Here is a 27,616-nt window from a genome sequence, read left to right on the forward strand (position 1 = left end):
ATTTGAGCTGAGGAAACTTCTAATACAAACAGGTGCAAATATTATGAAAGATAAGAAAAAAACCGAATTCTTTGATGACCGATATAATGTCTTCATCTTCTGTATTTCCTGAAAACCAAAGAGCACAACTACAAACACTGCATTTGAACTGGGATCAACTTTATTTGAACAAAGCCAAAGGAACTTTCATCCGTTCTAGGTATAATGGTTGAAGAGGGGGAACACAACTCCAGTTATTTGTTCAAGTTAGAGAAACAGCAGAAATGGCATTAAAGGCTTTGTTTAAATACAGTGTAGTTGATCATCCAGAAGAAACTGCGGAATTCTGTGAAAATTATTACAAAGCTCTTTATGAATCTGACTTATCATTACCTGAACTGGAAGAATTCTGTAGTTCTTTAGGTGAACTCAAGTTGATTACAGAGGCTGATAAAGCCATCTGAGATCCTCCAGTTACTGTTTCAGAAACCAGGGATGTTTTTAAAAAACTGAAGTTAAACAAACCCCCTGGAGTGGATGGTTTAACCTCTGAACTTTATCAACTTTTTTCAGAAGAACTTGCTCCTTTTTTGCTTAATGTCTGTGTTGACAGTTTTTGCAGTGAAGTTTTTCCCCCCTCTTTATGCCAAGGTTTAATTACCTTAATCCCTAAGACGCAAAAACAGATCTTATTGTTAGATAATTGGCGTCCTATCTCATTACTGAACAACGATTCTAAAATTATTGCATTGTGCTTAGCTAACAAATTAAAAAAAGTTTTAAATGATAGAATTGATGAGTCTCAAAGTGTCTATGTCAGGTAGATACATTATTGATAATATTAGATATTCAGACTTAATACAAGATGGAAGTTTTATTCTTTTTCTGGACTTTCATAAGACTTTTGATTCTATAGAGCATCGATTTATTTTTTAAAGCTCTTGATTTATTTGGTTTTGGTGAACATTTTAAAAAATCAATCCGCCCCTTACATGCTTCTGTGAACAGCTCAGTCAAATGACCCTGTGGTACAACTAAGAAGGTAGGATGGACAGGGATCTGTCAGGGATGTCCCGTCTCCTCTTACTATTTCTACTTCCTGTGCAAATTCTGGCCAATTATATTAAACAGTCCCTTAAAAGGAATCACAGTAGCAGGAAGAGTAATGTCTTGAGTCAGCTCGCAGACGATACAACTGTTTTTCTACAGGAGTTGAGCTCAAATTGAAATTAAAATGAAACTTTTAGACACATTCTCAGTTGCATCTGGTTTAAAAACTTAACTTGTCCAAATGTGATCTGTTTCCAGTCAAAACCTGCAATGATGTACAAATGGAGGAATCCCAGTGAAACGTCCAGTTAAAGACCTTGGTGTAATTATTGTTAAAGATCATGTGTCAAGAGTGAATGAGACTTCAGTTCCATTCATTTCCTTCATTCAGCAGAAACTGAATTAATGGAGTCCCAGATGGAACAGTAACAGGTCCAGTCCTGCTCTCCACAGCTGAAGGCTCATCCAAGCTTGTACATGCTCGCTCTGCACTGGAGCTCTCAGAGGATATTTGTACCAAAACTGACAAAACCTTATTTGACTTTATCTGGAAAAAAAATCTCATCTCATTGGAAAAAGGTGTGATGATAAACAAGCTGAGTACTGGTGGGTTCAATGTCCTGGATGTTCATCTGTGCACTCCACGTTCCAGATGAAACGGTTCCAAGGTCCTGAACACACCACAGTCCTGATGGAACTTATTCCTACAGATGCATTTGAGGCTTTAGGAGGATGGAACTTTGTATTCAGATGGAACTACAGTCTAGAAAAGCTTCCTGTTCAACTTTCTGATGTTCATCAACAGTTTCTTTTATGTCGGTTCTTGGTATAGAAACAGAACTGTTCCCCTCACAAATGTTCGATATGGAAGAACCAGAATGTATGTTTGAAACGTAAGTCGTTGTTTTTAAGAACTGGGCTGATAACGGAACACTGCTGGGCTGTCAGCTGTTAACAGGAAGGTCACTTATTTACTTCTAGTGAATTTTTGTTGGAATCTAAAACTCCAGTACTCCCTAGAGAATCTGCCACTGTGTTGGATTCTGTCCCTTCAGGTTGAAAAACTCTGATATCTTCTACTATTAGTCCTTCAACACCATTAGCCCTCAAACTGCACAATCAGAATTATACACAGGAAATGTACATCCATTCTGAAGTAAAAAAAAACCCCAATAATAAATGCATTAGAAGTGATTGAAAGGATACAGTTTGTAAGGCAAGCGTCCATCTGTTTTGGAGTCGTTTCTGTTCTGATGTGGAATGGGAAAAGGTCTGGTTTTTACCAACGAAGGGTTTTATTTCAGATACAGTGACAGAGGTGTCTTTAGAACTGGTACACAGGTGTTATCCAGGTAATTTAACTCTGATTATCAGATCAGTGTCCACCCTTTTTGCTCATTTTGTCATAATTCAGATGAAACATGAACTCATTTGTTTTGTGCCTTGGTCCAGTTTTTTGGTGTGATATCAATCTGTTTTAAATAGAAAGCTGGATATTCTTTGAACTTCAAAACTGAAGATATTTTATTTGGTTTCTTTATTACTGATTGGCCTGTTCGGAAATCGTTTATACTTAATCTCATTTCCTCATTAGCTAAATGTCATGTACATACAAGCAGATGTGCCAATCAGAAGCCCAGCTCTGTGGTCTGTAAATCTGATCTGAAATCCTGTCTAGACACACTGAACTTCTGCACTAACCCTAAAGCTGTGAAGACTAAAGCCTTATGGGACCAGTTTAAGTTGTTTTAGTTATCTATCTCTCTTCTTGTTTATTCCTTTACTTTTATTTTTTTTTTTTAATTTACTTGCCTATTTGTGTAGTTGTATTTGATTCTTCCTGCCTCACCTCCAGCATTATGTTACGTTGTGTTTTTTTCTCCATGCCATGTTCTGGTTCATGTGTTTACAATGTTTTGTAAATTAAGTATGAGGAAAAAAAAAAAAATAATAATAATAAAATGTCCGCTTTTAATTTAATTTAATTTAATTTTTTTTTTTTTTTTTTTTGACGTTTTATTCAGGTTGTGAATAAATAAAACTAAGCAGTGACAGAAATTAAAATCACTACATACTTTATAAAATAGTAAAAACTTTTATTTTATTTTTATTTTTTATTTATTTATTGACAAATCTATCTCATTGACAATTATAAGATCATGTCTAAACCAGAACAAATGTTAATGTTTTAGAGCCTCTTTAAAATCAGAATTATCTAAAAACTTTAAATAATGTTCAACTTCCATTAAACAGTAAATAAACTGAGGTTTATTGTTACAGAATGTACATTTGTGAATGAAGAATTTAGCAAGTAACAGAAATAAATAAATAATAAACTGGTGTTTTCTTTCCTTTTGGGGTCTTTGTAGAAACCCAGACCACCTGGTGGATAATACATGTGAAGTCTGAACGGTGTCAGAGGAGGTGCACACAAAAAGAACAGACAGTGTTTTGTTTTGTTTTTTTAGTTGAACATGGAGCGAGGAGCAGGTTCATGTCTGAATAATTCTGAAGGATCTGTCTTAGACCTGTTGGTGAGAAAGGATTTATGTGGAATCGTCCAAACGTTCGTCTAATCACTATCATCAACAAAACGATTCCAGTGTGATGTCACAAACAGCAGAGACCATATGTGTCTGAAACACTGCCCCTGTTGTTCTGTTCATATTTGGTCACTCTGCTGCAGACGCTCAGAATCCACCTTAATATTCACTCATCCGTGCAAAAACAATCATTCTGGGAATTATGGGTTTTATATCGATATTTTATGACTGTATTCTCCTAATGACGTGTTTTTATTTCTTATGTAGCACTAATAGCCGTTACACCATCTGCAATATTCCTGATAAAAAAATAAAATATTAAAGAGTCCTCATCTGCTCTTTAACTGGTGACGTCATGTGATGTTTGTGTTTGTGGGTCCAAACAAACACAAGAACATGTGACTGAATGTGAGCGGAACCGTGTAAGTTCTGCAGGAGGAACCCGATGGCAGCAGCAGAAGGACTTTAACAGCGGTAACCCAGTTCTGTTTGAAAAGGATGAAAACGGGTTCAGACTCCGTTTACGACCGTTACCGGGACACGAGTGTGTTTCACACCTGTGCATCTGCGAGCACAGCAGTTCACACATTCTACTGATACATGTCAGTTTTCAAACATTTTATTACATTATAGGCAGTAAATGTTTAAAACAGTGTTTTAGAGCAAAAAAAAAAAAAAAATTTCAACTAGTTTGAAGACCTGCCAAAAATGACCGTTTTTGGACAATGTAGTGTAGTTGTACTGTCTGTCCACTAGAGGGCTTCGGTGAACACTGAAGGAGAGGCTGTTCAAACAAACACCTGAGGAGGCATTTATGCACAGTGGTCAGTCCAGTGGTCAGTCCAGTGGTCAGTCCAGTGGTCAGTTGTTCTCCAGCTGTTCTCTTGTAAATTCATGGTTTGGTTGTTTTAGTTCCATTTCAGCCAACACAGTGGACACTAATGCACCATCCCATAATAATCCATGTACATTCAGACCAGTACTGTACCTGTACTGTTCTAGATAAACCTGTTCTAGATAAACCTGATCTGTTCTAACACATATGAGGGTAAATCCACTGTTGTTAGACTGTATTTAAATTTTTTTTTTTTTTTTTATCTCCATTAAATGAATAATAACTATAATTAGAATCTGTTAAAATGTGAGAAAACATCAGATGAGCTGCATTAAACCTGTTTGAACGTCTTCATTTCCATAGGACTTGCTGCTGTTGGGTTTCCTGCAGATGTTTGTTTGCTTTAAACATTAAATGCATGCTGGACCTGAGTGGACGTTTTTGGAACTAGATGAAAAAAAAACTTGATCACATTGTTGTTGTTTTTTTTTCATGCCAAAGGAAGAATAAAAACACTCAAGAAACCAAATCTTCACTAAGGTTCTCATAATTCATGTATGAAAGGGTTAAAGTCAGAACCAGACCCACAGAACTGTTCTCCAGCTGTTCTCCACAGCTGCAGCGTTTCAACTCTGACACGTTTTCATTCTTCTGGAAAATCAGCTGAAAACAACCGTAGATCCTGACGTACGAGAGGAACGCTGACTTTTACCTTCAAACATGTCCACGTCAGATTCAGAGAAACTTTATTCTATTTTACAAAACGTCTCTATATGCCAATATATGGACATCTACAGGCGGGGCCTCTCCAAACGGACCCACATGTCAAAGTGTTTCAGGAGCCGACGTCAGCGTCTGAGGGAACGTGAACGGATTCAACAGTTTAACTGAGCAGAAGATGTTCAGGTCATTAAACAGAAGAAACAGGCTGATGCAGGACTGGGTTCATGTGGATGGAACACATGAGAACACAGAACACATGAGAACAATGAGAACACAGAACACATGAGAACAATGAGAACACAGAACACATGAGAACACATGAGAACAATGAGAACACATGAGAACACAGAACACTGAGAACACATGAGAACAATGAGAACACATGAGAACACAGAACACTGAGAACACATGAGAACACAGAACACATGAGAACACAGAACACATGAGAACAATGAGAACACAGAACACATGAGAACACATGAGAACAGACCACATGAGAACACTAAGAACACATGAGAACATATAAGAACACATGAGAACACAGAACACATGAGAACGCTAAGAACACTGAGAACACATGAGAACACAGAACACATGAGAACACTGAGAATACATGAGAACACAGAACACATGAGAACACTGAGAACATATGAGAACACTAAGAACACTGAGAACACAGAACACATGAGAACACTGAGAACATATGAGAACACTGAGAACACATGAGAACATATAAGAACACATGAGAACACTGTTCAGTCTGTTTGTGTCGGTCCAAAGGCTGTTCTGGGTCAGAGAAGAACCTCCTTCAGAACATCTGTGGAAGTCTGTGAGATCTGACTGAGAAGACGAAGAGTTTATGTGAACGATCAGACGGACGTCTGTTCAGCAGAGTTTGGAAAAGTGTTGGAAAATCTGGGAACGCCGACTGCAACGACCTGAAACTGATTTAATCCAGACTTCAGATCAGGACTGTGGGCAGATCTGAGGTCTGCTTCATATTTCATACACGTGTGCCTGAGCTGGAGCGCAGAAGGAGAACCTGTTCAAGAACAAGAACGTTTAAAAAAAAAAAAGAGAAGTCAAACAGCTCAGTCTTAAAGAGGACTAAAGGTTCTGGTCCAGTTTAAAGGTTCTGGTCCAGTTTAATGGTTCTGGTCCAGTTTAAAGGTTCTGGCCCAGTTTAAAGGTTCTGGCCCAGTTTAATGGTTCTGGTCCAGTTTAAAGGTTCTGGTCCAGTTTAAAGGTTCTGGCCCAGTTTAAAGGTTCTGGCCTAGTTTAAAGGTTCTGGTCCAGTTTAAAGGTTCTGGTCCAGTTTAATGGTTCTGGTCCAGTTTAAAGGTTCTGGTGTGGACAGTTCAGTCTTTATTTGAACAAACAGCTGACGTTAAAAAATAACAAAAATAACGACATTCAGACAAAGTTTAAATGAGTTTTATTCTCATTTCCGTCGGACGCAGATACAAGTGAAATTACACTGAGGATTAAAATATGACAAATATGAAGAATAATGATGTGAATAATAGAACGTTTACAATAGAACGTTTACTGGAACAAACTGAACCTGACGCATAAAAGAGTCAGAAACAAACAGAACCGACTCTGAGTCTAGAAACTGTGATCGACCAGAGAAACGACACAGGATCAAAATATGAAGGATCAGTTCCACGGGTTAATGTGAAGAACGTCAGCAGAACGTCAGCATCAGCAGAACGTCAGTGGAACGTCAGCAGTCAGCAGAACGTCAGCGGAACGTCAGCAGTCTGCAGAAGTCAGTGGAATGTCAGTGGAACGTCAACAGAACGTCAGCAGAATGTCAGTGGAACGTCAACAGAACGTCAGCAGAATGTCAGCAGAATGTCAGTGGAACGTCAGCAGTCAGCAGAACATCAGTGGAATGTCAGTGGAACGTCAGTGGAACATCAGCAGTCTGCAGAACGTCAGTGGAAGTTCAGTGGAACGTCAGTGGAACGTCAGCAGTCTGCAGAACGTCAGTGGATGTCAGTGGAACGTCAGTGGAACGTCAGCAGTCTGCAGAACGTCAGTGGAATGTCAGTGGAACGTCAGTGGAACGTCAGCAGTCTGCAGAACGTCAGTGGAATGTCAGTGGAACGTCAGTGGAACGTCAGCAGTCTGCAGAACGTCAGTGGAATGTCAGTGGAACGTCAGGGGAACGTCAGTGGAACTTGAGTCCTGGGGTTCCAGGTTCAGGTCTGGGGCTGGTACTGGTCACACTTGTCCCCTGTCAGGTGTCGTCCACAGGTCAGACTGTACTGGACCTTCACACCTGAGTCTCGTCCGGTGCAGGTTCCGGACCCAGAACCTTTACTGAGGTCCCAGGAACAGGAGAGCAGGCGCCGGTCCAACGAGCCGCCGTTCCGGAGCTCCGCCTTCAGCCGGTGGACCGTGTGCACCTGCGCGAGAACCGAGAACTGTAAAGTAAACGAGTGAAGACCGACCTGACAAAGACCGAAAACAGGAAGTGAGCCGGACACTGACCACGCCAGGTTGTGGGCGGAGTTCCATCGATGGTCGGAGTCAGTAGGAGGTGTTTCAGAAACCATGGAGCCACATGACATCCTGACGTACCTGAAAAGAACCAATAGGAAACATGAATATGTGGTGACTCCGCCCCCTGAGGACCGCCACCCACCACCTGGTGTCTGAGTATCAATAGTATCAGTAGTAGTAGTATCAGTAGTATCAGTAGTATCAGTAGTATCAGTAGTAGTAGTAGTATCAGTAGTAGTAGTAGTAGTAGTATCAGTAGTAGTAGTAGTAGTAGTATCAGTAGTATCAGTAGTAGTAGTAGGAGTAGTAGTAGTATCAGTAGTATCAGTAGTAGTAGTAGTAGTATTAGTAGTATCAGTAGTAGTAGTAGTAGTAGTATCAGTAGTATCAGTAGTAGTAGTAGTAGTAGTATCAGTAGTATCAGTAGTAGTAGTATCAGTAGTATCAGTAGTATCAGTAGTAGTAGTAGTATCAGTAGTAGTAGTAGTAGTAGTATCAGTAGTAGTAGTAGTAGTAGTATCAGTAGTATCAGTAGTAGTAGTAGTAGTAGTAGTATCAGTAGTATCAGTAGTAGTAGTAGTAGTATCAGTAGTATCAGTAGTAGTAGTAGGAGTAGTAGTAGTATCAGTAGTATCAGTAGTAGTAGTAGTAGTATCAGTAGTATCAGTAGTAGTAGTAGTAGTAGTATCAGTAGTATCAGTAGTAGTAGTAGTAGTATCAGTAGTATCAGTAGTATCAGTAGTAGTAGTAGTATCAGTAGTATCAGTAGTATCAGTAGTAGTAGTATCAGTAGTATCAGTAGTAGTAGTAGTAGTAGTATCAGTAGTAGTAGTAGTATCAGTAGTAGTAGTAGTATCAGTAGTAGTAGTAGTATCAGTAGTATCAGTAGTATCAGTAGTAGTAGTAGTATCAGTAGTATCAGTAGTAGTATCAGTAGTATCAGTAGTAGTAGTAGTAGTAGTAGTATCAGTAGTAGTAGTAGTAGTAGTATCAGTAGTAGTAGTAGTAGTAGTAGTAGTAGTATCAGTAGTAGTAGTAGTAGTAGTAGTAGTAGTAGTATCAGTAGTATCAGTAGTAGTAGTAGTAGTAGTAGTATCAGTAGTATCAGTAGTATCAGTAGTAGTAGTAGTAGTAGTAGTATCAGTAGTATCAGTAGTAGTATCAGTAGTATCAGTAGTAGTAGTAGTAGTAGTAGTAGTAGTATCAGTAGTAGTAGTAGTAGTAGTATCAGTAGTATCAGTAGTAGTAGTAGTAGTAGTATCAGTAGTAGTAGTAGTAGTAGTATCAGTAGTATCAGTAGTAGTAGTAGTAGTAGTAGTATCAGTAGTATCAGTAGTATCAGTCGTGTAGAAAGATGATTTTATTCATATTTTTTGGAACATTCTCAGAACAGTTCAGTATGACACATATGAGGCCCTTTCCCACCAAAAGGCCCAGGAACTTTAGTACCAGGAACTTTAGTACCAGGAACTTTAGTACCAGGAACTTTAGTACCAGGAACTTTTTGGGGTAAAACAGTTCCTGGTAACTGCGTTTCCACTGCACCCGACAGTTCAGGGTAATTGATTCAAATCAGGTTGATGATGTATGAGGAGCAGAACCAGAACCTGTAGTCCAGTTCATGTGTGAGGAGCAGAACCAGAACCTGTAGTCCAGTTCATGTATGAGCAGAACCAGAACCTGTAGTCCAGTTCATGTGTGAGGAGCAGAACCAGAACCTGTAGTCCAGTTCATGTATGAGCAGAACCAGAACCTGTAGTCCAGTTCATGTGTGAGGAGCAGAACCAGAACCTGTAGTCCAGTTCATGTATGAGCAGAACCAGAACCTGTAGTCCAGTTCATGTATGAGGAGCAGAACCAGAACCTGTAGTCCAGTTCATGTATGAGCAGAACCTGTAGTCCAGTTCATGTGTGAGGAGCAGAACCAGAACCTGTAGTCCAGTTCATGTATGAGCAGAACCAGAACCTGTAGTCCAGTTCATGTATGAGGAGCAGAACCAGAACCTGTAGTCCAGTTCATGTATGAGCAGAACCAGAACCTGTAGTCCAGTTCATGTATGAGGAGCAGAACCAGAACCTGTAGTCCAGTTCATGTATGAGCAGAACCTGTAGTCCAGTTCATGTGTGAGGAGCAGAACCAGAACCTGTAGTCCAGTTCATGTATGAGGAGCAGAACCAGAACCTGTAGTCCAGTTCATGTATGAACAGAACCAGAACCTGTAGTCCAGTTCATGTGTGAGGAGCAGAACCAGAACCTGTAGTCCAGTTCATGTATGAGGAGCAGAACCAGAACCTGTAGTCCAGTTCATGTATGAGCAGAACCTGTAGTCCAGTTCATGTGTGAGGAGCAGAACCAGAACCTGTAGTCCAGTTCATGTATGAGGAGCAGAACCAGAACCTGTAGTCCAGTTCATGTATGAGCAGAACCAGAACCTGTAGTCCAGTTCATGTGTGAGGAGCAGAACCAGAACCTGTAGTCCAGTTCATGTATGAGCAGAACCTGTAGTCCAGTTCATGTGTGAGGAGCAGAACCAGAACCTGTAGTCCAGTTCATGTATGAGGAGCAGAACCAGAACCTGTAGTCCAGTTCATGTATGAGCAGAACCAGAACCTGTAGTCCAGTTCATGTATGAGGAGCAGAACCAGAACCTGTAGTCCAGTTCATGTATGAGCAGAACCTGTAGTCCAGTTCATGTGTGAGGAGCAGAACCAGAACCTGTAGTCCAGTTCATGTATGAGGAGCAGAACCAGAACCTGTAGTCCAGTTCATGTATGAGCAGAACCAGAACCTGTAGTCCAGTTCATGTGTGAGGAGCAGAACCAGAACCTGTAGTCCAGTTCATGTATGAGCAGAACCAGAACCTGTAGTCCAGTTCATGTGTGAGGAGCAGAACCAGAACCTGTAGTCCAGTTCATGTATGAGCAGAACCAGAACCTGTAGTCCAGTTCATGTGTGAGGAGCAGAACCAGAACCTGTAGTCCAGTTCATGTATGAGCAGAACCAGAACCTGTAGTCCAGTTCATGTATGAGGAGCAGAACCAGAACCTGTAGTCCAGTTCATGTATGAGCAGAACCTGTAGTCCAGTTCATGTGTGAGGAGCAGAACCAGAACCTGTAGTCCAGTTCATGTATGAGCAGAACCAGAACCTGTAGTCCAGTTCATGTATGACGAGCAGAACCAGAACCTGTAGTCCAGTTCATGTATGAGCAGAACCAGAACCTGTAGTCCAGTTCATGTATGAGGAGCAGAACCAGAACCTGTAGTCCAGTTCATGTATGAGCAGAACCTGTAGTCCAGTTCATGTGTGAGGAGCAGAACCAGAACCTGTAGTCCAGTTCATGTATGAGGAGCAGAACCAGAACCTGTAGTCCAGTTCATGTATGAGCAGAACCAGAACCTGTAGTCCAGTTCATGTATGAGCAGAACCAGAACCTGTAGTCCAGTTCATGTGTGAGGAGCAGAACCAGAACCTGTAGTCCAGTTCATGTATGAGCAGAACCAGAACCTGTAGTCCAGTTCATGTGTGAGGAGCAGAACCAGAACCTGTAGTCCAGTTCATGTATGAGCAGAACCAGAACCTGTAGTCCAGTTCATGTGTGAGGAGCAGAACCAGAACCTGTAGTCCAGTTCATGTATGAGCAGAACCAGAACCTGTAGTCCAGTTCATGTATGAGGAGCAGAACCAGAACCTGTAGTCCAGTTCATGTATGAGCAGAACCTGTAGTCCAGTTCATGTGTGAGGAGCAGAACCAGAACCTGTAGTCCAGTTCATGTATGAGCAGAACCAGAACCTGTAGTCCAGTTCATGTATGAGGAGCAGAACCAGAACCTGTAGTCCAGTTCATGTATGAGCAGAACCAGAACCTGTAGTCCAGTTCATGTATGAGCAGAACCAGAACCTGTAGTCCAGTTCATGTATGAGGAGCAGAACCAGAACCTGTAGTCCAGTTCATGTATGAGCAGAACCTGTAGTCCAGTTCATGTGTGAGGAGCAGAACCAGAACCTGTAGTCCAGTTCATGTATGAGGAGCAGAACCAGAACCTGTAGTCCAGTTCATGTATGAGCAGAACCAGAACCTGTAGTCCAGTTCATGTGTGAGGAGCAGAACCAGAACCTGTAGTCCAGTTCATGTATGAGCAGAACCAGAACCTGTAGTCCAGTTCATGTATGAGGAGCAGAACCAGAACCTGTAGTCCAGTTCATGTCCTTTCACAAACTCAGCTCTAGTTGAATAAAATGACCCGGTTCTGTAAGTGGACAGTTTGGGTTGAACATCTGACTGGTTGTTGACTCTCTTAAAGCTCCCATATTCTGCACATGTCGCTCTGTGACAGTTTTCTTACAGTAGTGTGTGTTGCAGTTCCTCATTATGAGGTTGGAATGTGAAAACTGTCTGTTTCCTCCTGCCTTGCTACACCACATGTTGTGAAAATGCTCAAACGGCCCAGTTTGAGTTGGGTCCGTTTATGACGAAATAAGCAGATTTAACTCCTCCCCCTGACTGTGGCCCCACCCTACATGAAAACATAAGCCCCGCCCTGGAAAAGTAGCTCTGGGACAACAAACATGGCGAAGGCGAGACACGCAGGTTGTGGTGTTGTTGGCTGCACACACCAACACCAGAGTTTAGTTTTGCTCCCCACTTCCGAGCCTCTCCGTAAAAAGTGTCTGGATTCTGTCTGTGATGGTCATGGACCAAACAACATTCCCAAACACCTGTATGTGTGTGCCCGGCATTTCACGGACCAGTGTTTTTCGAACATGGGCCCATACAGCTGCGGCTTAGCACAAAGACTCCGAACCAAGAAGGACGCAGTACCAACGCTTCGTGACCCAAATACAAGTGTGGGAGATGGAAGTTCTGATCATGTTTTTGTATCTTTACTGCATAACCCTACATTACGGAGAAGCTGGTTGTTGATGTGTACGTCTAACGTTAGCATGGCAGCTAACATAGCTCGGTTACTGCTGCTAACGTTTGCGTCCCCGTTAACATGCAAGAGCTGATAATATCCAGAGACATTGAACAGAACTACTGTGAACACGGGCCTTTTGTGGTTAGCATCAGTACAGTTAGCATCAGGCTTGTTAGCAGCTGCCTGCATTAGTGGCGGCAGGCGTCTTTCCGTGTCAGGTCCACGAACCCGACACAACACCGCCGTTTTCCGAGAAAGCCAGTGTTTGGAAAGACGTTCTGTCTGAAACATGTGTATGATGGCTTCACAGTCAACATTAGCGCGTTGTACCGCTAGCGGAAGCCGCGTCCTCTCCCAGAGAGGGGAGGGGGAGTGGGCGTGGACAGATGCCGTCATTTGCATACCCGGAAGCACGTGCAGAAACAGCCTGTTCTGAGGAGGGCTGGTGAGAGGGACTTTTCCACCGCTGAAACTCCGAACAAAGGATGATTTTGGGGCGAACAAACTTAAATACTATGTTTTTGGGCTTCTGAGACCTATATGACATGACTGAAAAATAGCATAATACAGGACCTTTAATCCATCTGGAATATATTTAAATGCAGTTAACCATCATTCCAGATCCTTAGTTTGTATTTAAAAATGGTAGAACATGTGTTTTCAACTTCTCATTCCTTAAACTAAATCACATCTAACTTTAAGTGTGATGGATGGTTCTGTTTCATTTCTGTTGTTCTACAGATATAGTCCAGGTTCAACCTAAAGTCACACACATTTACTCAAATACCTGCAATTAATTCAACTGCAGATTACTGATAAAAGTACTGATACTCATATTTGGATGCCTTGTAAATGAACAGACAGTATTAAGTTCAGTTTTTTTTTTAATTAAAAATTGAAACAAAACAAAGGGGCCTTAAGATTAAAAGGGAAATAAACACGTGTGAAAGGTTCAGGCTTTTGGACCAGGGTCTGGTCCAGCTGGTCCAGGACAGCCGGTCTGGAACTCCATGGTCCTGGTCCCTTTTTCTCTTTCCTACAGGAAAACTAATAAAAATGCATAAATGAATACCAGAACACATGATGACAGATTCCTATCAGTGTGACGTGTCATGTCAGATCTCTGACCTGGGCTGTTGTAAACAGCAGTAGACGTTGGACCAGGACACAAACGAGCCACAGGTTCAGAAAAAGAGGTGAGTCCGTCCACTCCATTTCAGGTGGAAATCCCAAACATACAGAATAAATCAGTGCTCAGCTCACAGCGACAACACGAATCCATCCACTTCTGTGATTTAGATTTAGTGTCAGACTGTTGACCAGTTAGCATTAGCATTAGCATAAGGTTAACTGGACTTCACTTTTGTCTAAACAGCTGATGTTCCACTGAGGGCCGTTTACACGGCGTAGGATTCAGTCGACTCCGGGAAGATTTCATGGCGGATTAGCCTTCTGTTACCATGGAAACAGTGCCTAGAGTGCCTGAATCCGGAAACTTTTGATACCAGGGTCCAGGGTGGAATGTTATTGATACGCTCCGCATTTCAGCTCCGTGTTAACGTGAATCGGAGCGTTCCGGGGTAAAATATGACGTCACCGCATGCGCACGCAGCCATGAACCGCCAGTTAACCCACTCCAGGCCAGTTGGTGGCGGTAATGCGCCTCCAAGCTGGTTTGCCAGCCTCTATGACACAATAAAGCTGCAGAAAAAGAAGGAACAACCACAACAACAATGGCCGGTTTCAGAACAACATACGTGCTGCTAACTGTGCTCAGTTTGCTGTCGCTTCTCCACCAAAAGTTAGACTTACTGCGTCTACACTCTTACCAGTGGAGACGCATTTCTTATATTCGCCAATGCCTGAGTCAATCCCTAACGTACCATCGAAGGAGGACAGTTAGGAGATCGCCAGCTACTGGTCTGGCATGGTCACTACAGCGTATTCAGACGTCCTCGCGGACTCATGTTAACGCAGATCGTTATCATAGCGGCTTCGTCTAAACGCGGAATGATTTTATAACGCAAAGGAGAAATCTTTGCGGAATTAGATCCTAGTGTTGCCGTGTAAACGTACCCTCATACTGTTACAGCATGGAATGAACATAACAGTGAATATTTGTGTCCTATTCAGACCTTTGGTTTGTTCCACAGTCAGATCCACTGTGACGGTTGTGCTCCTTTAGTTTCTTTTAATCCTACATAAGTTTCTTCTTCTTTTCTCTTATTTCTTTAGGCTTGTGTCTTATATTTGGCTCCGACAGCTTTTACTCGCTCATTTCGTGTCTGTGATTCAAAGTCCGTCTAAATTTCCTCGTCGTCCGTCCTCTTGTTGTAGCTTCTCTTTTGGTCCATTTTCCGAATTATCAAAATCCAAAGCTTGTGGAAATTAAATGAGTTAAATATTGTGAACAGAACGTGGAAACGCTGTCAGTCTAGTTCTGCAGCACACAGCCCCGCCCCTTAAAGTTCCTGGTAATCTGAACAGTACTACCTCTGTACCAGGAACTTCTTCGGGGTAAATTCGGGGCCGGGAGAGGGTCAGTTACCAGGGTAACTGTCAGTGGAAACGCACCAGGAACTTTGAAAGTTCAGGGGAATACAGAAAGTTCCTGCAAAGTTCCTGCGGTGGGAAGGGCCTCTTTTATTTTTCTGTAATATATTTTCAGACCATCGGTTGTTTGGTTCCACTTTCACTTGTTGCGTGGGGGAAGTAATTAGTGAGGCACACCTCCTCCTCCATGTGCGCAGCTCTCTCTCTCTCTCTCTCTCTCTCTCTCCTGTGTGCTGCTGAGTCATGGTACAACTCGATCGCCCTATGAGCTAAGCTAGCGGTTTTTACTGTTAAAGATAAGATAAGATATTCCTTTATTGATCCCACAATGGGGAAATTCACAGTGTTGTCAGCAGCATAAAAAACATACATACACATAAAAACAAACAGTCATATAAATTTGAATAAAAAAGTGTTTAAAAGGAGAGTGCAAATATTGTTCGATATGATGTAGTGCAAATGGTTATAAAAAAAAATATATATATATATATATACACAAATATATAAATACGGATTGAATATATACAACAAGTGGAATGGAGGGAGGGTTGTTATTCCACATTGTGCATTGATCTACTGGGAGCAGGACTGGTTGTTCAGTCTGACAGCAGAGGGAAGGAAGGACCTGCGGTATCTCTCCTTCGTGCAGCGTGGGTGAAGAAGCCGCTCACTGATGGTGCTTTCCAGGGCTCTTCCAGTCTCATGTAGGGGGTGGGAGACATTGTCCATGATTGATGACAGCTTCGCTGTCATTCTTCTGTCCCCCACCACCTCCACTGGATGGAGACTGCAGCCTAGGACCAAACCGGCTTTCTTCACCAGTTTGTTCAGTCTTTTCCTCTCTGCTGCCGTGATGCTGCTGCTCCAGCAGACCACACTGTAGAGGATGGCAGATGCAACCACAGAGTTGTAAAAGGTCTTCAGGAGAGCTTCCTGCACTCCGAAGGACCTCAGTCTCCACAGTAGGTGGAGTCTGCTCTGGCCCTTCTTGAAAAGGGCCTGGGTGTTGGCAGCCCAGTCCAGGTTCTGGTTCAGGTGAACACCCAGGTACTTGTAAGAGTCCACTGTCTCAATGTCTGTTCCCTGGATGTTCACCGGAGAGGGAGGGGAGGCCTTGTGCCGGCGAAAGTTTACCACCTAGCTAACTAGCTCTAAATGAGAGTTAAAATACAAAAATAAACTTATAAGTAAAAATATAGTAACGTAATCGTATTAAGGGTTGTTTTTATTTCTGTTTCCCCCATTTTGCTCATATAAGGAGCCGTATCACAGTTGTGTCACTAACACATGCCTCCGCTGACCTGATCAAAGGTTTGTCTGTACATGTTCTTTTCTTTTATTTATGGAATCATATATAAAATAGTACTGCACTTTTAATGTTGGTTTTATTGTCATTATGTTGTTTTGTTTGCTTGAAAATTAAGTGTACTAACATTGTTTTGTACATGTTTTATTTTATTTTTGGATAAATGTTAAATCGTATAAAGTTATAAAGTTATATTATAGTAGTAGTTTTTATATATTAATTATACATTTGTACATGATTGTTATATATAACTTTTATTAATAGCACAATAATACATATATTATTATAATATAATAAACCTTTTATAACAATGTACCTCCGTGTTGGAGCTGAGCAGCCTGTGTTCTGGGAGCTGTGTCACAGTTGTGTCACCAGTACATGCCTCTGCTGACCTGTTCTAAGGTGTTTAAAGGCATTAAAGCTGTGAGTACTGCAGTCTAGTCTGGTGTCCTGATACTCGTACGATGGTGACTGAATGAGCCATACTACAGTAGTAGTAGTAGTAGTAGTATCATCAGTGGTGGTAGTAGTAGTAGTAGTAGTAGTATCAGTGGTAGTAGTAGTAGTAGTGTCAGTACTAGTAGTATTACTAGTATTAGTAGTAGTAGCTGTAGTAACAGTGGTAGTAGTAGTATCAGTAGTAGTGGTAGTAATACTGTGTAATACCTGTTCTTTGTGTATTACTGTCGTCATTTACTTTGTTCAGTATTTGATCAACTTTTTTGATCAAATACAATTTCACTTGTTCATATAACGACACAAAACGACAGTTTCATTCAAACTCTCGTTTTTCTCTGAACAGTTGTTGTTGTTGTTGTTGTTGTTGTTGGTGTTGTGTTCGTAAGTTAAATTGGTATCTGACCCAAAACTGTAATAGAAAGACCTTTGAGTCCAACTAGAGTCACTGACCAAAACAACAGATGTGGACGGACATTAGAACAAGAGAAGAAGAACAGTTGAACCCAAACATGTTCAACTTCCTGTCGGTTCGTTCGGTCCAGATTCATGTCGTCGTTAAAGTTGAACGACCGAACCGAAGGAGAATAAAGACTTACGCTTGGATACTGCTGACCCCGAACCCCTTCAGACCCCAGACTTGGACCATGGTGACCTTCAGCTCCCCCCGCCAGCCTTCAAAGGGACAGCAGTCGGAGTCGAGGAGGGCGGAGCCACGGCAGGAGGGCGTGTTGGAGGCGGAGACGGCGTTGTCCTTTAAGTAGCGCTCAGTGGCGGCTTTGAGTCCAGCCCGTTGGTTCTTGAACGGCACCAGCATGTACATGGGTCTGATTCTGGACCAGATGGTGTCAGGGTGGTCCTTGAGGGAGTCCATCCACTCATGGAAGCCCTGGGAGTCGTTGTGCAGCAGAGAAAAGCCCCCCTGGCCACGCCCCCACCCGGAGCCCCCCACCACCTCTGTGTGGTGTTGGTGGAACCCGGCGTCGTAGTAGACCTTCATGGCCAGGTTCTGGAGGAAGGTGGAGCAGTGGGAGTAGGGGGACAGACCGGACATCCCCAGGCCCACTTTGAGACCCACCGAGAAGCACTTGAGTATCTAGAGGGGGGGGACATGGGGGGGGGGGGGTTACTACAGAACATGTTTCCTTGATGAACAGAAGCGTGTTGTCATCAACAGGTCTCTGGTCTTACGTGGTCCGAGGTGAAGTCGTTGAGTTTGGATAAGCAGGTCCGAGCGGCTCCGATGACCCTCATCCGACCTCCGAGGTGAACCTGAAGGTGCAGATGACTGTCAGCCATGGTTGGACCACAACACACACAACACAACACACAACACAACACAACACTAGGGATGAGAATCAGTAAGAATTTAAAGATTCCGATTCCATTGTCGATTTTGCTTATTGATCGGATTCTCATCGATTCTCATTGGCTGAGGGAATAAAAGAGTACAAACAGGTGTGTTTGCATTAACTGTGTTTTATATTTCCATCTGCACAGAAAATACAACATATACAGTATGAACAAATAATAAGAACAGATGATGCCTTGCCTAGTTTCGGATGGGGGGGGGGGGGGTGTACAGTGACAGTGAACCTACAGACTCTTTACTAATTCCTCTGTTGCTGCATTTCCACCACATGGAACCGGTTCGACTCTGCTCGTCTCCTGTTGTTGTGCTCCTCATTTCCTTTCCTCTACCTTCAGAAACTTGTATTTGAGGGGGTACGACGTTTGTTGCCCGCACCGGAACCAGAACTGGACCCAGATGACGGCCTGGTGTTCACTCTGCCGCTAGGTTCACAAGTGTTTCATAAGTAGAGAATCAAATGAATCACATGTGGACAAAAGTTTGAACAGACTGGAGGGATTCCACCTTTAGAAGAAATGGAAGCTTTGACAGAGTTCAACTGGACCTGGTGTGGTCTGTTTAGACCTGGTGTGGTCTGTTTAGACCTGGTGTGGTCTGTTTGGACCTGGTGTGGTCTGTTTGGACCTGGTGTGGTCTGTTTGGACCTGGTGTGGTCTGTTTGGACCTGGTGTGGTCTGTTTAGACCTGGTGTGGTCTGTTTGGACCTGGTGTGGTCTGTTTAGACCTGGTGTGGTCTGTTTGGACCTGGTGTGGTCTGTTTAGACCTGGTGTGGTCTGTTTGGACCTGGTGTGGTCTGTTTGGACCTGGTGTGGTCTGTTTGGACTGTTTTTTTTCGTCAACACCATGTTGTCTTGGTTCTAACCAAAACAATGCAGTGTGTGTGTGATGTCATCACACATGTGCAACGAAGGCAGAATCGTTAAACAGGCAAAAGATTCCAAGGAATCGAGCTACTGGGATCCGGTTCTCAAAAAGAACCAGTTCTTGATTCCCACCCCTACAGAATACAGACCAGTCAACCCATCAGAACCAACAGCGTGTGCGCTGGACTCTGACCTGGCGGATGTAATGGGTCCCGTATGTGCGGATCAGGTCTTGGTAGTCCTTCTCGGTGGATGAGTTGTAGTGACTCGGCAGCTTCTCCAAGTCCTTCCTGAAGTCTATGTGGAGGCGTGGGGTGGGCATGAGGCCGAGCCTACAGAACACAGCTGAACGTCAGCTCCGCCCACACCCACGCCCCCACCCATGCCCATGCCCAGGTCTTCTGGTCCTACCTGTACCGGGTACAGCTGATCCGGTGGCAGCTGAAGGTCTGCCGGTCCTCCTGCATCCTGGATCTGACAAAGTCCAGCACCGTGGACCGTCCCCCTCTGGCGTTCAGGTCTGTGGAGTCCAGGTCTAATCTGAACTGAAAGAAACCAGAGCCCCGCCCACATCAACCAGTCTGTCACTGACCCCCTTTACACCACCAGAAACATCCCATAATTATAAGAATCAGACATGATGCGTTTACAGTCACTTCATAAATAGGATAATCTGTAAACCCTGGTTTAGTCGTTTCAGTCCGTTATCGGATTTATTTCAGAGTTTGTTCGTGCGTAGTGACGTAGAATCCGACTTCCCTGTTATTGTCGTCAGTCACTTCAGTTTTCTACGATTTGAACAGTTTTTCCACATTTAATGGAACTAAATATGTGAGGTCAGAGGTGGAGCGGTACCTGGACAAGTGGGTACGTTCTCAATTTTTGACCGTTAAAATAAAAGAAAGTACTGGGAACCAATCCAGGTGTGTTAATCTGATTGATTATACTCTGATTACTACTGTAATCTGATCAATAATTATCTGATAGTGATCAGAGTTTGAATGTGGGCATAAACGGACTCAGTGATGTTCCCAACATCTACGTGACGGTGCGTTTGTGGAACACGTCTACGTGACGGTGCGTTTGTGGAACAGGTCCAGAGTGTTTCTTACCGTCCAGTCGCGTACGTCTTGTTTACTTATGGTGTCCATCAGTGAACTGCAGACACAACCAGTTTCATTTAGTTTGGGACAGTTGTAATCACTTCCTGTTTCCAGGTTTGTTACTTGGAAACAGGAAAAAGAAGAAGAAGTCTGACAGAAGCTAATGCTAACATGTTAGCCTAATGTTCGGTCTAGAGGTCGACTGATACGGGTTTTTCTGAGGCCGATTTTTAAAAATTTGGTCAGCCAGTGACTGATATCTACAGCCAAGTTTTGAGGCCAATATTTAAGGCAGATTTTTGAATTTTTGTATCTGAATTTTTTAAATTCTAAATTTATGAACATGGTCGAATTCAGAGACAAACAATTCATATACTTAATTTCAGTGCAAAAAAATTTAGTGCCAGAAATTCACTGTCTTTTCTCATTCAGATTCTGTTGGGACAGATGTGCTTCCACAGCTTTGGTCCTTCTGCTGCTGGTTCTGGTCTTTAGCTTCACTCATGCAGTGCATGCTGGGACATGGTGCAGGATGTGAGTGGAAGCACAGGTTTGGTGTGAATGTCACCAACTGCAGGTGGAGTAAAAGGTGTGTTTTTGGACGGACGACCTGATGGAGGTGTGGACAGAGTGGTCCTGGTGAAGCTCACAGTCGGTGTCTGGACGCCAGTCTTCCACAGAAACCGGAACCTGAAGGAGAAAACACAACACCAACCTGTTACCGACCCAGGGTGTGTCGGAGACAGCGTTCCAGGCGGGTTCAGTTACCTTCTGCAGACGGTTTCCCTGAAGAGGGTTGGGATAGAGCCGACAGGAGCCGTGGGAGGTCATGTAGGCGCCCACGTTGATCAGGTAGACGCCTTTACGCCGCAGGGTGACCACATCAAAGCCCTCCCCCACCAGGTGAGAGCCCGGGACGAAGTCAGCTGACCTGCACTGGGTGGAGTTCCCGATCTGATAGGAGAGAGCAGGGAGGAGGTGCACAAGGAGGAGGAGGAGGAAGAGGTGGAGGAGGAGAGGAGGAGGAGCAGGAGGAGGCCAGGATGGACTGCAAGACTCTGGAAGAAAAAACAAAAAAGAACTAAGACTACGATCAGATCCAGACAGATGTGTCCATATGTGGTCCTAAATCTGATCCAGATCTGATATTTTCCAATGTGACTTCAGTCTGAACGTCCAGGTCGCATTTATCCGAACTTTACGTCATTGAAATGCGACAAACGTCCCAGTTGTTGTCGGAGCGGAGGGAAAACCAGATTTCCTTCTGTAAACACAGTGTGTGTCTGCGTGGTCTGGTATTCTGTCAGGACCTCTTTAGTCCATGTGGGTCACTTCAGGACCTCTTTAGTGCATGTGGGTCACTTCACGATCTCTTCAGTCCATGTGGGTCACTTCAGGACGTCTTTAGTCCATGTGGGTCACTTCAGGACCTCTTTAGTCCATGCGGGTCACTTCAGGACCTCTTTAGTGCACGTGGGTCACTTCAGGACCTCTTTAGTGCACGTGGGTCACTTCAGGACCTCTTTAGTGCACGTGGGTCACTTCAGGACCTCTTTAGTCCATGTGGGTCACTTCAGGACCTCTTTAGTGCATGTGGGTCACTTCAGGACCTCTTTAGTCCATGTGGGTCACTTCAGGACCTCTTTAGTGCATGTGGTCACTTCACGATCTCTTCAGTCCATGTGGGTCACTTCAGGACGTCTTTAGTCCATGTGGGTCACTTCAGGACCTCTTTAGTCCATGCGGGTCACTTCAGGACCTCTTTAGTCCATGTGGGTCACTTCAGGACCTCTTTAGTCCATGTGGGTCACTTCAGGACCTCTTTAGTCCATGTGGGTCACTTCAGGACGTCTTTAGTCCATGTGGGTCACTTCAGGACCTCTTTAGTCCATGTGGGTCACTTCAGGACCTCTTTAGTCCATGTGGGTCACTTCAGGACCTATTTAGTGCACGTGGGTCACTTCAATAATAATAATAATAATAATAAACTTTATTTGTATAGCACCTTTCATACAGAAATTGTAGCCCAAAGTGCTTCACATTGATTGAAAAAAATACAATATTAAAATACATTTAGATTTGATTAGAAATACAATAAAATAAAAATGAATATAAAAACAGCGCACATTAAAATATTTGATTATGCATAGAATTTTTGAAGTGCAAGAAATAAGATGAAATGTGAGAAATACAATAAAATAAAAATAAAAGCAGCGCACATTAAAATATTTGATTATACATAGAATTTTTGAAGTGCAAGAAATAAGATGAAATTTGAAATACAGTAAAATAAAAAATAAAAACAGAAATACAATAAAATAAAATAAAAATGAAAAACCGCACATTCCTGGTTCCTGAATTGTGACCCCATTTTTATCTCCTTTCAAAGGCTAATGAGAATAAAAATGTTTTTAATTTGGTTTTAAATATATTCAGTGAACTGGCTTCTCTAATGTCTTTTGGAATTGTATTCCATAACTTTGGTGCATAGTTAGTAAAGGCTGCGTCCCCCATTTTCTTTGTAATATTTCTGTGAGTCGCTAGTAAACCTGCGTTTGATGACCTCAGTGTTCTAGTTTGTACATAATTGATCAGTGAGTTTGCAATGTAACTTGGTCCGGTTCCATTTAGAGCTTTATACGTGAGTAGTATCTTAAAATCAGTTCTGTAGGTTACCGGTAGCCAGTGCAGGGAAACCAACACTGGAGTAATGTGCTCTCTCTTCTTGGTTTTGGTTCATAACCTAGCTGCAGAGTTGTGAATCAGCTGAAGTCTGTCTGTGCTGCTTTTTTGGGAGACCTGTAAGGAGTGCATTACAGTAGTCCAGTCTGCTGGAGATAAAAGCATGGACCAGTTTTTTCAGCATCCTTTCCATTTATAACCGGCATTACTTTGGCTATGTTTCTGAGGTGGAAGAATGACGTTTTAGTGACTTTCTTTATGTGGGACTTAAAGTTTAAGTCTGAGTCTATAATGACTCCCAGACTTGTCACTTCTGGTTTGATCCAGGAAGTGAGTTTGCCCATCCTACTCATCAGCATTTCCCTTTTTGCTTTGGGCCAACAAGCAGGATTTCAGTTTTTTCCTCATTCAGTTTCAGAAAGTTCCTGCACATCCACTGATTCATTGCTGTGAGGCAGTTTGTAATGGAATGGATGGCTGTCACGTCATTGGGTTCTGCTGAGATGTATATTTGTGTGTCGTCCGCGTAGCTATGGAAGCTAACATTATGTTTTCTGATGATATCTCCAAGTGGTAGCATATATAAGGAGAACAGTAGTGGACCCAGGCAGCTCCCTTGTGGAACCCCATAGCATGTATCATGTGTGTTTGACACGTGATCTCCAAGCCTGACGTAGTACTGTCTTCCCTTAATATACGTTTTGAACCACTGTAGTACACTGTCAGAGAGACCTACAAGCTTTTCCAGCCGATTAATCAGGATGTCATGATCAGTTGTATCAAATGCAGCACTTAGGTCAAGGAGGACCAGGACTGAGACCTTGTTGGCATCAGAGTTGAGCCTGAGGTCACTGATTATTTTGGTGAGGGCGGTCTCAGTGCTATGACCAGCCCTGAAGCCTGATTGGAATTCCTCTAAGATGTTATTCTCTTTGAGATAGTGATTTATTTGAGCAGAGACTATCTTTTCCAGTACTTTGCCTATGAACGGGAGATTAGATATAGGACGAAAACTGGTCATAGCGTTACTGTCAAGGTTAGGTTTCTTTAGTAAGGGTTTGATAACAGCTGTTTTGAAGGCATCTGGAAAGATACCAGTATGAAGAGATTTGTTTATGATTTGGAGTAAATGATCTGAGACGCTGTCAAATATTCTCGTAAAGAATGCAGTGGGAATTGGATCGACACGAGGTTGAGGAGTTACATTCCCTGACAGTTCGGTAGAGTTCTGCTGATGTTATGCAGGTGAATTTTCCCATGGTCACAGTACAGGGACTGCAGACAGCATCTGTTAATGTGGTGGAATTAATGCTAGATCTGATTGAACTTATTTTGTCCTTGAAGAACACTGCAAGCTCCTCGCACTTGGATGTGGAGGGCTGTAGTGGGGTGGGGGGTGGGGTGTTGAGCAGCTAGTCGATAGTGGAGAATAATATTTTGGAATTTCCAGCATTCTCTGTGATAATTTTGGAGAAGTAATCTTTTCTTGCAACTCGAATGGATTGATTATAGGTGGTAATTGCAAGTTTATATGCATCATAGTCAACTGTAAGTTTGGTTTTTCTCCATTTTCTCTCAGCTCTCCGACAGGTTTGTTTGTTTTGACTAACAGTGCTGCTGCCTAGCCATGGGGAAATTCTGACCTTCGACTTCCTTTTAATCCTTAACGGAGCAACAGCATCCAAAGCAGATGATAGTGCATTGTTAAAATTGTCCACCATGGAATTTAAAGAGCAGTCTAGGTTGTTAGGCGCCACTGTTCGCATTATGTTCATAAACTTTTCTTCAGCTCTGTCATCTAATACCCGTTTTTTGATTACAGCCTGATTTCTGGTCTCTGTTAACATCAGGCTGGCGTCAAAGTACACACTTCAGGACCTCTTTAGTCCATGTGGGTCACTTCAGGACCTCTTTAGTCCATGTGGGTCACTTCAGGACCTCTTTAGTGCACGTGGGTCACTTCAGGACCTCTTTAGTCCATGTGGGTCACTTCAGGACCTCTTTAGTCCATGTGGGTCACTTCAGGACCTCTTTAGTCCATGTGGGTCACTTCAGGTCCTCTTTAGTCCATGTGGGTCACTTCAGGTCCTCTTTAGTCCATGTGGGTCACTTCAGGACCTCTTTAGTGCACGTGGGTCACTTCAGGACCTCTTTAGTGCACGTGGGTCACTTCAGGTCCTCTTTAGTCCATGTGGGTCACTTCAGGTCCTCTTTAGTCCATGTGGGTCACTTCAGGACCTCTTTAGTGCACGTGGGTCACTTCAGGACCTCTTTAGTCCATGTGGGTCACTTCAGGGTCACATTCAGTTCAGACTCCAAACTGATAGAAGTCACATTTAATGTGATTATGAACCAACACACACACACACACACACACACACACACAAAATCAGATTTGACCTAAAAATCTCAACAGTGCGTTCAGACCTGCTGTGGGCGGAGCCTATGTGACTCAGTTTGATTCCACCGGTTCAGGGTTTTGACAAAAGTCTGTTTTGTTTCTGAGCCGACAGTCGTTACAAGTTCAGTCGATTCTGTCGGAAATATGTTTACGACGAACTGGAAAACACGATGAAGAGTTTAAAAGATGATCACATGATCTGAACTGAAGAGAAACGCGACAAAAACACAGAAACAGAGAATAAAAGAACAGAAGAACTGTTCCTTTAACCCAGGGCTCTGATTCTGACCCCCACCCCTTTGGAGGACCACAAACCTCCAGTCCCCCTTTGGACACATGTTGGTTCCACAGGTGAACATGTGACCAGTACCAGTGGGTCCATGAGCCCGTTTACTACTGGACATCTGAGAACAGACAAGTCCAAACTGGTCCAAACTGGTCTAAACTGTCCAAACTGGTCTAAACTGTCCAAACTGGTCTAAACTGGTCTAAACTGGTCCAAACTGGTCTAAACTGTCCAAACTGGTCTAAACTGGTCTAAACTGGTCCAAACTGGTCTAAACTGTCCAAACTGATCCAAACTGGTCCAAACTGGTCCAAACTGGTCTAAACTGTCTAAACTGGTCTAAACTGTCCAAACTGGTCTAAACTGTCCAAACTGATCCAAACTGGTCCAAACTGGTCCAAACTGGTCTAAACTGTCTAAACTGGTCTAAACTGTCCAAACTGGTCCAAACTGGTCTAAACTGTCCAAACTGATCCAAACTGGTCCAAACTGGTCCAAACTGGTCTAAACTGGTCCAAACTGGTCTAAACTGGTCCAAAACACACACATGTGTGTCCATGTGTCTTTTCACACACTCAGACTGAAAGTGAAAGGGAGCGACAGGAAAGGCCAGAGCTGCTGCCAATCACTGATCAGATCCAGATGGATCTGCAGGGAGAACAGAACAACAGAAGCACAGAACTATACAGAACTACAGAACCCGTCTGACCGTCACAGGTGTCCAGTCCACCTCCGACCATGACCTTTGACCTCCAGACCGTGGCCTCTGACTTCTGACCCCGCCTCCTGCCTGCCTTGTGGCTCTGGTCCTGGTCCGGACTCCTCTGTGGTCTTACTGGTCTCGGGTCCGTTCCCGTCCTGGTCTGACCCTTCACTGAGTCCGTGTCCTGGTTCTGAACCCAGTCCGTGTCCTGGTTCTGAGCCCAGTCTGTCCAGCTGTGGTCTGGTTCTCACCTGTTTTCTGGGACATGTTCCTTCCTTCTTCTGGTTCTGTCCTGGTTCTGTCCTGGTTCTGTTCTGGTTCTGTCCTGGTTCTGTTCTGGTTCTGTTCTGGTTCTGCCCTGGTTCTGTCCTGGTTCTGTTCTGTCAGACTAAATACTACTTTCACTTTCCTGTCCTTTTGTCTGTTCTGGTTCGTTGCATAAGTTGAAAACCAGACCTGGACCACATGACAGTCTCAGCAGGATCTCCATAAATGGACCAATCAGCTCATCTGAGGTGTGGTTCCTCAGACCTGTCAGGTTCCAGGTCCAGGTTCCAGCTCCATTTCCTCCTGGTTCTGATCTGAAGTCAGTGCTTCCACTGGGACTCAGATCCAGTCAAAGCCTGAGTTTCAGGAGGTGCAGCTGCTTATAATGTGTTTTTATTTAGTTTATATATGTTTTTATGTGGTGTATATATGTTTTTATTTAGTTTATATATGTTTTTATTTTCTTTATATATCTTTTTATGTGGTTTATATATGTTCTTATTTTCTTTATATGTTTTTATTTAATTTATATATGTTTTATTTAGTTTATATATGTTTTATGTGGTTTATATATGTTTTTATTTAGTTTATATGTTTTTATTTTCTTTATATATCTTTTTATGTGGTTTATATATGTTCTTATTTTCTTTATATGTTTTTATTTAATTTATATATGTTTTTATTTAGTTTATATATGTTTTTATGTGGTTTATATGTTTTTATTTTCTTTATATATGTTTTTATTTAGTTTATATGTTTTTATTTTCTTTAAATATCTTTTTATGTGGTTTATATATGTTCTTATTTTCTTTATATATGTTTTTATTTTGTTTATATATGTTTTTATGTGGTTTATATATGTTTTTATTTAGTTTATATATGTTTTTATGTGGTTTATATACGTTTTTATTTTGTTTATATATGTTTTTATGTGGTTTATATATGTTTTTATTTTGTTTATATATGTTTCTATGTGGTTTTACATATGTTTTATTTTGTTTCTATATGTTTTTATGTGGTTTATATATGTTTTTATTTTGTATGTGTTTTTATGTGGTTTATA

General features: G+C 42.6%; 1 protein-coding gene across 2 annotated transcripts; it reads right to left on the bottom strand.

Moving 5' to 3' along the window:
* Window positions 1-6,591: 6,591 nt before the first annotated feature.
* LOC115425768 (perforin-1-like) lies at window positions 6,592-26,592 on the bottom strand. Of its 2 annotated transcripts, XM_030143519.1 has the most exons (10): window positions 26,538-26,592; window positions 20,983-21,272; window positions 20,825-20,904; window positions 20,224-20,269; window positions 19,523-19,656; window positions 19,305-19,443; window positions 18,067-18,147; window positions 17,475-17,971; window positions 7,630-7,719; window positions 6,592-7,544 (listed from the first exon to the last, which is right to left on the bottom strand). In XM_030143519.1, exons 1-10 carry the CDS (start codon window positions 26,551-26,553, stop codon window positions 7,523-7,525), a joined length of 1,395 nt encoding a protein of 464 aa, XP_029999379.1. In that variant the 5' UTR covers window positions 26,554-26,592; the 3' UTR covers window positions 6,592-7,522. The 2 variants fall into 2 exon arrangements, with proteins under 2 accessions (XP_029999379.1, XP_029999380.1); XM_030143520.1 differs by lacking the exon at window positions 20,224-20,269 and having other exon boundaries at window positions 19,523-19,651.
* Between the last annotated feature and the right edge of the window lie 1,024 nt (window positions 26,593-27,616).

The sequence above is a fragment of the Sphaeramia orbicularis genome, chromosome 9 (assembly GCF_902148855.1).
Source record: "Sphaeramia orbicularis chromosome 9, fSphaOr1.1, whole genome shotgun sequence".
Taxonomy (NCBI): domain Eukaryota; kingdom Metazoa; phylum Chordata; class Actinopteri; order Kurtiformes; family Apogonidae; genus Sphaeramia; species Sphaeramia orbicularis.

What these genes read in the sequence shown, in the direction of transcription:
- LOC115425768 (XM_030143519.1), bottom strand. An exon ending in AGGGAAACCGTCTGCAGAAG is followed by an intron (nt 20,905 to 20,982) that starts GTAACTGAACCC and finishes TTTCTCCTTCAG; the next exon opens with GTTCCGGTTTCTGTGGAAGA. An exon ending in TCTGTCCACACCTCCATCAG is followed by an intron (nt 20,270 to 20,824) that starts GTCGTCCGTCCA and finishes TTGTGTCTGCAG; the next exon opens with TTCACTGATGGACACCATAA.